This window comes from Dromaius novaehollandiae, chromosome 22 (assembly GCF_036370855.1).
Source record: "Dromaius novaehollandiae isolate bDroNov1 chromosome 22, bDroNov1.hap1, whole genome shotgun sequence".
Classification (NCBI taxonomy): Eukaryota; Metazoa; Chordata; class Aves; order Casuariiformes; family Dromaiidae; genus Dromaius; species Dromaius novaehollandiae.
In genome coordinates, this window is record NC_088119.1 from 6,545,586 (window position 1) to 6,557,196 (window position 11,611).

General features: G+C 54.1%; 1 protein-coding gene across 1 annotated transcript; it reads right to left on the minus strand.

Moving 5' to 3' along the window:
- Nucleotides 1–606: 606 nt before the first annotated feature.
- LOC112982792 (vasoactive intestinal polypeptide receptor 1-like) lies at nt 607–11,032 on the minus strand. Its single transcript, XM_026099440.2, has 12 exons — nt 10,828–11,032; nt 7,288–7,395; nt 6,240–6,349; nt 5,868–5,965; nt 5,083–5,215; nt 3,931–4,084; nt 2,893–2,953; nt 2,521–2,587; nt 2,321–2,412; nt 1,845–1,974; nt 1,217–1,258; nt 607–828 (listed from the first exon to the last, which is right to left on the minus strand). The coding sequence occupies exons 1-12, from the start codon at nt 11,030–11,032 to the stop codon at nt 736–738; spliced, it is 1,293 nt and encodes a 430-aa protein (XP_025955225.2). The 3' UTR covers nt 607–735.
- Between the last annotated feature and the right edge of the window lie 579 nt (nt 11,033–11,611).

Consider the following 11,611-nt stretch of genomic DNA (forward strand, 5'->3'; position numbering starts at 1 on the left):
TTCTGAACAAGATTTTATTCACCAAAACCTTGCTGGTTCTAGACAAACAAGTTGTCATCCCTGAACTGATGGCAGGGCCCAGAGGGTGCCCTGTCCTCCCCGGCACCCAGGAATGGCTGAAGCAACAGGCACAAGGGAAAGGGAAACGTTTTGGGAGCAGGGGAGGATCTGAGTCATCAGGCAATCAGAGGCTTCTAGGGAGCTGTCATTTGTCATCTGTCTTTGATTTTGCTTCTCCCACCCCTAAAAAGGCTGCTGGGAGCTGTGTTTAGGCATCCTCCCATAAGGGAAGCAATTTCATGAACTAAAGAAGGAGGGGAAAAAACATCCATCAGTAAATCTCTCTAGGATTGGGGATGCTTCAGCTTTCATTCTAGTGCAAAATGAAAAATGCCAAACCCGCATCTGATCCTTCATGAAATGGTATTTGTGCTTCCTAGCCTGTCCCAGGGCAGAAAAGACAGAGACGTATTCTTGGGTTTGCCTAAAACACTGACCAAACTGCTAAGACTGCTTTGGGCAGGTAAGATATAATCATGTATTAGCAAGGAGCCACAAGAACAGCCAGCACACAAGTAGCTAGAGACTTTCCCAGTCACTGTTCACACCAGTCGCTGAAGACAGGAGACCCAGGAAGCAGAAAATCCCTTTTATTGTGTTTCTGGTTGCAGGATTGTAGCCATGGAGCTGCACCGCCACGGTTCCTGGAGAGGGATTTCCTACCAACTGCCTTCATCATGCCGTGAAATCTTGTGTCACCAGGTTGAAGACGTTGCTTTCCATGGACGACTGCCACTTGCCCCAGTTCCTCTTGATCTCGGCCTGGACCTGGACCGGCACCAGAGCAGCGCTGGCACCCAGGGGCACGGTGCCAGCCAGAGCCCCACAAAGGGGGCATGAGGTTTGGGGTGCAAAAAGAAAGGGACCCCAGGGATGGCAGTGCATGGTGTGCACGTGCACCCCACAGCGCTGTGTTTGCATGACCACGTGCTCCTGCTTGTAAATCCTGGCATTTGTGGGGTCAAAAGGCAGCTTGTGCACACCAAACACACGTGCGAACATGCACACGTGTGCATATTTGTGTGGCCAGGTGTTTGCACACGTGCGTGGCTGCATGCACGTGATGCCCATCTGTGCACACACGCGTGCCTGCACACGTGCATGGCTGTCGATGGCTGGTAGGCAGATGCTGTGCATGCTATGGGGGGTCACTCACCTCCCCGTTGAGGAAACAATACAGCAGAGCCACCAGGAAGCCCTGAAATGCACAGAAAGGACAAGCTTCACCCGAGGAAAGTGGTTGATCTCTCCATGCACATCCATTGCCCTGAGCTTAGCATCCTCCCAGAGCAGAGCTGCCTCTAGGGTCCAGCTCAGAGCTTGAAGATGGAGAGGCCTGGGACCAGCTTCCGTGACCTCTTCCGCCAGGTTATCAGCCCCACGTGCAGGACTAGGATAGGACTGGTGCAATCTGTTTGCTGGACAGCAGTCCTTGTGCTTGGTCTCTAGTGGCCAAGGTCTTCCCGGGACACAGCCCTCTCCTGCACAAACATGGGGCCCAGCCCCTGTGACACATCCCGGGGTGTCTGGCATGATCTCAGGATGGGGTGGGATAGGTATGTGGGGATTTTTCAGCCCACATGGCAAAGTCAAGGTCTGCTTCCCAGCGTGACAGGGGGGCTAAGCTCCAGGCTCAGGACAGCTTGATGAAGGAGAAAGAAGCTGCCAAAGGGGTAGATTGAACTACAGCGAAGGAGCTCTGGATTGGCCCTGGGAGAAGATTTGAAGGAGAAGCCCAAGGAAACAGGCTCTAGGGACCTGCCCCTGCCTTCCCCCGTTAGCACCTGGTAGGAGCCGAGAACCAGCTCGAAGTACAGCCGTGCGTTCACACCGACGTGTTCGGGGAAGAGCGCAAACACCACGTAGTGCACTCCGAAGAGAGGGATGAGGAGCAGCGTGGACTTCGTGAGCCTCCTGGAGAGGATTTGGGCATGAGCAGGGGCCTAGGTGCAGGTGGTCATCTGCTGCCCTGATGGAACATCCCCTGCAAGGCCACCCTGCGGCAACATCTTGGGAAAGCAGAGCATGAGACACCCCCCACCCCTCAGGGAAGCTGCACTTTGCACTACTCAGGGTGTCCCTGGGCACAGAAATACCCTCTGAGAGCCAAGACCTTCCCAAAATGTAGATGTCAACCAAGAGAGGGGTTTCCCTCAAAGGCAGGTCTCAGAGGTTCCTTGGCAGCTCTCCTCTGTGCCCTGGGTCCCCCCCAAACCAGAGGGGCAGGGGAACCCCCAACCTTCCCCAAGCTATCCCTTACATGTACTGCTGCTTGTAGTTTTTGCTGATGTCTGGAGACCGGATCTTCTGCGCTAACATCCTGGTGACATTGAGGAAGATGAGGAAATTCACCTGGTGTGGGAAACTGTCTCAGGCTCTGCAGCAATCCCCTGGCTGGGTCCTCATGTCCATGTGGGACCATCACGCTCTAGCACCAGGATGCTCTGGCAATATACTCACAAATATGGCCAGGAGGATGGGAGCCTTGATCACCCACCAGTACAGGCTACTGTAGTCATCCCAGCACCTATGGGAGAAGAGAAGCAGCAGGGCTCTGCTGCCCGCTCGCACACCTTCAGCACAGGTCTTGCCCCTCCAGCCACCCCAGCCTGCTGCCCCATTTGCACAGCACCACTCACAAAGGCTCCCCACCGTAACGAGAATCTTTGGGCACCACCAGAAAATAGAAATAGCATTAAAATTAAGTGCTGTTCTAGTTCTTCCCTCGGGGCACCAGGGCCAACCCCTGCCTGGTTTTCCATAGAGGAGGTTTGTCCCCTGGTACATGTGGCCAAGCTGGCCTGGAGCAAGAAGAGGGGTGGCATCTCTTACCCGTGGTTGTCGTACCGCAGTCTGGTGATGACCCACACACACACTGTCACCATGGGGACACCTGCAAGGACAGGACCAGCGTGGGATGTGGAGTCACCCTGTGGGTCTGGGGGAGCTGCCATGGCTCCCCTCCATCCCCTGCCCCTTCTACCTGTGCCTGGCATCAGGCTGGGCTCCTGGAGGTGACAGGAAGGTGCAGCCTCTCCCTGCTTCTCCAGCTTTTAGAAGGGGACAATGTCCACTAATGGTGATGCACCTACCGCTGTGTCACCACCAGACAACCCCTCTGCTGTCCCTGCTGCCCCTTACCTCTAACCTGGGCTCCCTGCAGGGGCATTTGCAGCCCCAGGTGGATGAGGCCAGGGAAGTGGGATAGATTTGTCTCCATCCCATCCTGACCACATCAGGGATAGGTTGGCAGCAGATGCTCCGAGGGTTCTTTCATTAAGTTTGTTGGCATTAACAAACATTTTCCCCTTTCAGTGATTTTCCAGTGACCTCCATCTCTGGCCTCCGCCGCATCTCTAAGTGGCATTCTCCTTCACCCAAACCTCTCGAGCTCAATAGCTGTTTTCTACAGCAATTTGTGATTCAAGTGTCAGTACGGAAGTGCTGGGAGGAACAGAGAGCAAGCCCGCAGCAGCCCCCGCCTGTGAAGCAAGGCTGACATTTCAGATCGGTCTGCTCAGCGTTGCCTCCTTCACGCTTGGCCCTAGCGGGGAGGGCTCACGTCTCCCCCAGCACCTGCTTCCCGAGAGGGGAAGGACCAGGGCAGACCACCCAGTGCCAGAGCAGCCTCGTGGGCTGGGGCTGGCGGGACCCCACCAAGCACCAGGCAGTGAGGGGAGAGAGACAAGGCGACATGCCGAGAGTGGATACTAGGGACATCTTGTTGGGGCCCACTGGCCAGGGGGGTCTCAGAGCAGCGAGCCCAGGCAATGCTGTGACTCCCCCAGCCTCAGCAGGGAGAAGGCGAGGAGGATGTGTGAACAGGACCTCGCTGGAGATGTTGATGTGCCAGGTGGGCACCGCACTCACCCCAGCCGACGAGGATGTACCACCAGATGTACCTCTTGTCGGAGGTGAAGGTGAGCAGCAGCAGGGTCTGCAGGTACATCCCCTCCACCAGCAGCCAGTAGAAGTTGGCCAGGACTGAGTACTGGAAGAAGGCGATGGCTGCTTTGCAGTTCATCTAGCGAGGACAGGGAGGGGAAAGGCTCGGTGGCACTGGCTGCCAGGTGGACCTGGTCCTGCAGAGAGCAGGGGGTGCCCAGCATCCCTGTCCCTGCTATTCCTTTGGGTGCCCCAGCTGCCTTCCCTCCTCTGGCAGCATACTCCTCTGCACCTCAGACCACCTCTCCTCCAGCTCCGGGCACAGTTTAGCTCAGGACTGTGGAGCTGCAGGACAGACCGAGAAGCTGGAGATTGTGATTTGCTCTCATGGCTGAGGAATCAAACACATCTGCCTCCTCCAGGACCATCTGAGGTGATGGAGCGCTTGAGAAGACCTGCAATGCCCTCTCAATGCAGGGACATCATGAGACCTCTCAACCCCTTACATCTCTCACTGCCTGCAGCCCTCCACCCTCCCATCTCACCCTCCAGGGTCTCCCTCCAGCTTAGGGCTTGCTGCTCATCTCCAGAAAGTCCTGTGTGCCCCAGGGCAGCTGGACTGATCCCACACAGCACATGCAGCACTCTCTGCTCTCCCTGTGCAGAGAACACGCAACACGGGCCCATGACCGCAGGGCCAGGCCTGTGCTGCTCTTATCGTAGGTCCTCTAGAAACCCACCCTGGGCTTGTTACTGTTCATGTCCACAGTTGTTGTAACTGGGCTGTGTGTAGAGGATTTTGTTTCTATTTACAACCCCAAACCTGTGCACTAGGAGGTGCAAGGCCTGCCTGTTTGCTTGTACATGCTGTGCTGCTGGGGCTGTGCAAACCTGTAGTCCCACTGGAAGTCTGTATCTGAGACCAGGGAGAGCTCTGAGGGCAGAGGATGTTCTCTGTACGTCGTTAGGACCCAAGCAGAAACACTGTTGTGACTCTCCTGAAGTCCACCCAAGCCAGCCTTTCTTCCTCACTGTTTCCCTCGTCTTTACAGGCTGTAGATGCAGCCAGATCCCCAGACGTCAGCACATGTGGCACCTGCTCCTGCATCATGTCCGGGCTGGGGCCAAGCAACTTACCGTGGACATTGTGCAGTGGTCGATGGACTCGTCTGAGAAGAGGACAGAGTCTTTGATGAACACGGCAGCCGCACGCAGGATGAAGGAGGTGAAGAAGTGGATGTGGATGGAGTTCCTGGTGCAATGCAGCTTCCTAGGGTGAGGAAGAGACATGCCATGTCCAGCGAGGAGGAGAAAAAGCAGAGAAGCCTTTTCCTTGCAAATAACACAGGCACTGAGCACTGGTCTGCACCAAGGATGCTCTATGAACTCTCACACTCCTGCTAGGATATATCTGGACCATCACTTCTGAATGTCAGGCTTGACCAAGATGTCTAGGCAGATCTGTCAGGGCAGATGGCCTTACCGTGACCCAAGTGACACTGCAATTCATGTAAAAGTGAGGGGGGAGGAAGCAGGTCCAAGCTCTGATTCCCAGGTCCCTCCTGCCCCTGGCACAGCAGCTGGGAGCTTCTTCCCTTGCTTGCACCTCAGCCTGGTGGGCTGTGCCTTGGTGGTGGTGGGGAGCAAAGCCCTACAGAAGGTTTTGCAGCTCTGAACTCCCCAAAGGAAGAGTTTTTGCCGTGCTAGCGACTGCCAGCCTGGGTCGAGGTGTGCTGGGGAACATCCCAGCAGCCATTTCCAGAGAGCATCCTCCTTGCAGCACACCAAGGTCTGCAACAACAAGGCTTGAAAGGGGAAGCTGAGGGTTCAAAGTCAGTCTGTCAGAAGGACAAAGTTGCATTTTTATCCGCATCATGCTTTGGCACGGACAAGCTCACAGAGCGGCCAGTGCCAAGCCCTACCTGAAGCACGAGAAGATACCGATGGCCAGGAACAGGGCTGCCAGGGACATGGAGTAGCCGCAGGTGTAAAGCGCCTTCATGGTGACAAAGTAGCCTTTCTGGAAGGGAAATCACCGGCCGAGTGAGGGATCAGGGCAGCATGGAGTCCTTGGAGGTGCTGGTGTGGTGGGCAGGGGAGGGGGCCAGGTGCTGCCCGCTTGTGTGACCACCTAAACTAACTCAGTTCCCACAGAGAAACCCATAAACAAGGACAAGGCCAGGGAGATACCCTGGACAGCCTTTCCACGTTGCATTGTCCTACAGCACAGGTCCCCCCACCCAAGGGGAGGGTGATGCCGGCAGCCCCAGGGAACGCTGGGGCCCCACACTTGCCTTGGCCTCTGTGTCATTACTGCTGCTGATGACCTCCAGCTCACAGGCGTTGTGGTAGGGGGGGCTGGGAAAGCTCCATCCCGACTCCGTGCAGTTCCTTCGGATCAGAGCTGCAGCAGCAAGAAGGGACCTCCTAAGAGCTGCAGGGATCACCCTGCATAATGGTCCCACACCAGCTCCCCAGCCTTGGTGGGAGCATCCCCAGCGTGTCCAGCCCAGTGCCACCACCTACACCAGCCGCCTGCTCTCCAGGTTGGTGGTTAAATCCCACCAGCACCTTTGAAACCAGCACACTGCCCAAAAGGCCTGGCTGCTGAGAAAGACACCCCATCAGAGCAGCTCAGCATGGGCAGCGTGGAAACAAGATCTCATCTCTGCTGTCCAGTGTTGTAACCAGAAACACCAGGACAGGGCAGGGACAGTACATGAAGACCAACGTAGGCCCCCCCTGTGGAGGGAATTAAAAGTAAATGGGGCTTTTTCATCCTGTGAGCACTTCAGCAAGCCTCTCCTTAGCTGTTCTGCCCTAAAGCAAGCATTTTACCAACACTTTTCAATTATACCCGCACAAAGAAGTGCTCAACCGTCGCCTTGAAGTAATAAAGATCACTTGCAGTGGTTTTCATCAGTGCAGCTTGGAGCAGCGCTGAGCAGGTCAGGAGCATTTGCCTGGTCTGTGGATGGGGAAAAAGTAGGCACCAAGCAGCAAAGGGCCTGGCCTGGTGTCACCTAGCTGGAAAATGAGGACCCCAGTGCTCTGCCCACACTGTCCCCAGCTCCCTCAGGGAGGAGGGCACTTGGGGACTCTCTCAGGGTGGCAGCATCCCACGTTTCTGCTTTCACCCATCCCCTGCTCCAACTGTGTTACACATCAAGCTGTAGGACAGGGCAGTTGCCGTGGGGCTGCCCCACAGGGCTGGGCACCTGGAGGGCTGATACAAGGCTCCTGGGCAGGAAGAGATGGGTGCAGAGCAGCTCCATCCCTTGGTCCCAGGAGCACCCCCGGTCACGGTACCATCCCGATTCAGAGCTGGCACCAGTGTCGCACCTTTGGACTTCTTGAAGACATGGCGGATGTCGGGGCAGGCGACGACCTGGGACTGGCCGACAGGCACAGCTGACCAGCAGCTCACTCCATCCCACTCCGTCAGGCAGCCTGGGGACAGATGGACCAGTTAGTGCTGCTGGGAATGGGCATGGCACTGGGGAGGAACCCCTTGCTGGGAGACAGCCACCTGGGCTTCCCCAGGAAACACCCCCAGGGCAGAGATCCCCAGTGGGAAATGGGGACAAACCCTTTGGCAGGGAGCAGCGAGGGGAAGAAAACACTTGAGCTCCACAGCACCTGGTCCCAAGGGACAGCCCGAAGCAGGCACGTCAGCGGCTGCCCAGCCCGGACGTGCTGCGTGGCTGTAACGGGAGAGCAGAGACCAGCGAGTCGTCATTCGATCTACAAGGCCATGCCGTACCCTGTCAGGAATTAGGAGCATCCTGGCTCCAGTTCTGAGAATTGCCTCCTTGGGGCTCTGAGCTCTCCTTTTAGCCCCATGGCAAGCAAGAGTCTGGCATTTCCTGGGGCTACGTCAGACCTAGAGCTCCTGTGAAGGGATCCTAGGGTACATGGGTGCAGGAAGCACTGGGACTTGCAGAATGGTTGAGGTTGGAAGGGGCCTCTGGAGATCTTCTTGACCAACCCCCTGCTCAAGCAGGGTCACCTAGAGCACACTGCCCAGGAGTCTATCCAAATAGCTTTTGAATACCTTCAAGGATGAAGACTCCACAGCCTCTCTGGGCAACCTGTTCCAATAACTTTCAGGCTGGTCAGTGGCATCTAAAATAATGATATTTTTCATGCTGAATTTCTATTTCAGGGAGGGCATACTGTCCTCCCGAGCCTACTGTGGGAGCCAATTGTGTCTGGCTAATAGGAAAGTAATAGGGGTGGATTTGGAGGGTATTAGGGAAAGTCAGCAGCCTCACTTTTATCCCAGGATCCCCTCAGAGAGGGGCCCTGCACTGTTGCTATAGAGTCAAAGACCCTCCTTCCTCAAAGCACAAACAAATGACGCTAGGGCATATGAGGTACCCAAGCAGGGCAAGAGAGAGGAGGATGGAGAGAACAAAGAAGAAGCAGACAGCTTAGCTGAAGAGCAGAAATCAAAACCTGTCCCTTGCTGAGCTGCAAGCAGAAAGTAGAGCTGAGCAGGAACCTGCCCTGCGGGACTGAGAAGCCAAGGAGGCTCTGCACTGCCTGCCAGGACATCTCTCCATCCCTCAGGAGGAGGAAAGGAGAATACCCTAATGCTTGCCAGAGAGCAGTTAGCTTAAACATATTTTGCTTCTCCACCTAGCACTAAGTTTGTTTAAACAGCTCTCCAATTGCCTTGGCAACAAGCACGGCCAAGCAGGCACGGGGCCTTGCAGAATTAGCGGTGCAGCACACCGGGATGGGACACAGACATCACACTTGCAGGACAGCTCTTCCCTGCACATGCACATTATTAACCTTGCAGATACACATTATTAACCTGGAGTCACATTTATTCCCACTCAGGGAATGTGGAAGCAGACAAGTCTAATTAGTTTTCTCTGGTTGCGGCAAAGCTGACTGTGGGTATCTTGGCCAGGCTTGGAGGGATTTGCAGGGCTGTCATTATAAAGCCAAGGTACATCTTAATTTCTGCTTTGGAGGGCTGGCAAAATGAATACAACTACTGGACTGAAACAGTTGCTGAGGGCAGTTCACTTCTTGGGGGTTGATAAACATCTGGATGTGCTAGATCTGTCTGTATGAGAGCTAAGTGGATCACTCCCACTGTATGAACAAGCCCTTCCAGCATGGAAAGCAAGTGCTGCTAGGGATGGGAAGCTTTCATGTCATCCCAAAGATCTACCCTAGAAATGCCCTAGAGCCAAAGCAAATCATGCCAGTTTATAGCCCAGCAGCCAAAGATGTTTGGTTTGGATTGACCCAGAACAGCCCATTTCATTTGAATGTTCCCAGTGGAAGACTGAGATTTCCACAAGACCAACATTATCCTTGCGACGGTTTTCTTGACATGGCAGAAACTTTTTTCCCCCAAAGTGAACTCTGATGAGGAGCTCCTGCTCAGCATTTCTACTGATTCGTTACACACAGACCTGCCAGGGCTGGGTCCCTTTTTCTTGCTGCTCTAACTAGTATCTGGAGACCTCTAAAACTGAGCATTGAGCCTCACCCATGGGTTCACCAGGAATGCAAGTTATTTCTTTCCAACTGTTTCAGAGCAGTAAACCCTGCCAACCCTGAGAGCTTTTCAGGCACAGGAGCAGACTTTGAACTGAAAGCGCTACAAAAGCAACAGCAAACATTTTGTCTAACCAGGTTTGACCCCCTCTGTGGGTTACTTAGCATGATGCCAAAGCCTGAGGTCCCTGTGCTGCTCCCTCACACTATATTGTCACTATCTCTTGGTCACCTGAGTCAGTTTGTCCCCAGTCACTGTGGGCACACAGGAGGTGGGAATTGCCCACAGCCTGCTCCATCATCACCACTTCATGCCAGTCTCTGGGCTGGACTCTTCCCACACTGGCAAGCAAGGGGAAAGGGGTAAAGCCAGACCAGGTGGGCAACAAAGACTGATTTCAAGCATGATTAAAGAGATGGCAAACAGAAAACCTGGGATCAAATACTCATTTTAATTATGCCTTCATGCTTCTTGGTTATTTTCCTAAAGTGAGATTCCTTCCCCTGGCTGGCACTGTATGGGCTGCAGAGTGAACCTTTTTCAGTCAGCTTGGCTTTTCTCTGCTAAGCAGGATGATATGTTACATCTTTGCACAATTACTTAAGCAATTAGGCACCTTTACATGCCCTTACTGAGATCCTTTTTTACATTTGTATTAAATGAAACCTGTTGACTGATGCATGTCTTATTCACTAGGTGATAATTTTTACCTGGAATTTGAACCAAGCTTCATTTAGATGGAAATTGAAATGCAATTAAAAAATGTACAAAAGCAGCACTTTAAAACTTTTTCAATTAATCAGTTTAAAAGTGCCAGATACATAAAAATCAAGCTGCTCAAAACATGTTTTGCATTAAAACTAACTGAATTAGGAAGGCAAGTATCAAGCAGTGACAGGTACTGCATGGCTTGAGGCACTGACAGGCAGGGCTTGGTGCACAGTGGAGGGTTGCGAGCATGGATCATGTGCGTACCATGTCCTGGCATGCACTGGACAGAGGGACACATGGAGACCCCCCACACTGGCTCTGCTCTGGTTCCACCAAGGGAAGCCGTGGTAGAGCCTGGTGGACTTGCCTGTGTCCATTTGCACCTCTCAGCCCACCCAGATCCCTCACTGCGGTCCCAGCCTCCCTCTCCCCTGCAGGCTCAGATTTTGGGGCTCTCCAAGCACACCACACCCAGCCTTTGCCTCTGCACTGCTCTCCGGTTCCCTGGAAATAGCGGCTTTTTTAACCATTCGCTGTGCATGCTGCGATCCCTCCCAACAAAGATTTTTTCCTGAAGAGTGTTGCAAGCTCTTGCCATTCCCCAGCTGCACTTCTGAGATAACGCCCTGCACACAGCCAGCAGCTCTCACCTTGCTGCCCAGGGCGCTCTGGGGAGGCCAGCGTTTGGCTTTCACTCCTGATAATCTGCAGACATTCAGCCTCTTGCTCTTGGAAATAGAGAACGATGGAGCAGTCGGGATGTGTTGCTCGCACCTGGGGGAGGGAATGGAGAGACAGCAGGACACAGGACACTAAAAGCCCTGACCATGCAGGATACCAGCCAATATTCACCATTTCTGCTGCAGCCAGCCCCAGGAGAGCCTGTCTATGCAGCCATGCTTTTGGGCCCTGACATTTCCCTTCACTTTTTACTGCTTGCCTTGTAAACACCATAAAGAACCAGAGCAGTTATTTCTAATTCCCTCCCAAAGCATGTTACACTTAAGGGCACTGCTCTGCCAAGATGCAAGCTCCATACAGAGGAGCTGAGCTTTCAAGACATAGGGCCCCAGCCCCATCAGCAGGGCAGATTAGAGCACATTCAAAGCCAGAGTGAGGGGAACCACATAATCAGAGATAAAAACCACCTATTTGGGCATGTCTAAGCCTTGCCAGCCGGGGCAGGGCTGTTCCTGCAGTAGGTTTTGCTCATCTTCAGACCAGTCTGTTTTAAGCAGAGCCATCTGCAACAGCTGTCGGAGTTCACCCTTCTCCTTTTCCATGGCCCTCTGGAGAGATGCCTCAAAATGGGCACTCCAACCGCATTAAAGCTTTACAAGCCAAGGTAACGAGGTGCTGGAGCATGCTCCAGCTCTGCAGCTCCCGAAAGGGCTGGCGATGCAGCGTTGGGGCAATGGAGCCAAACACCCTGGG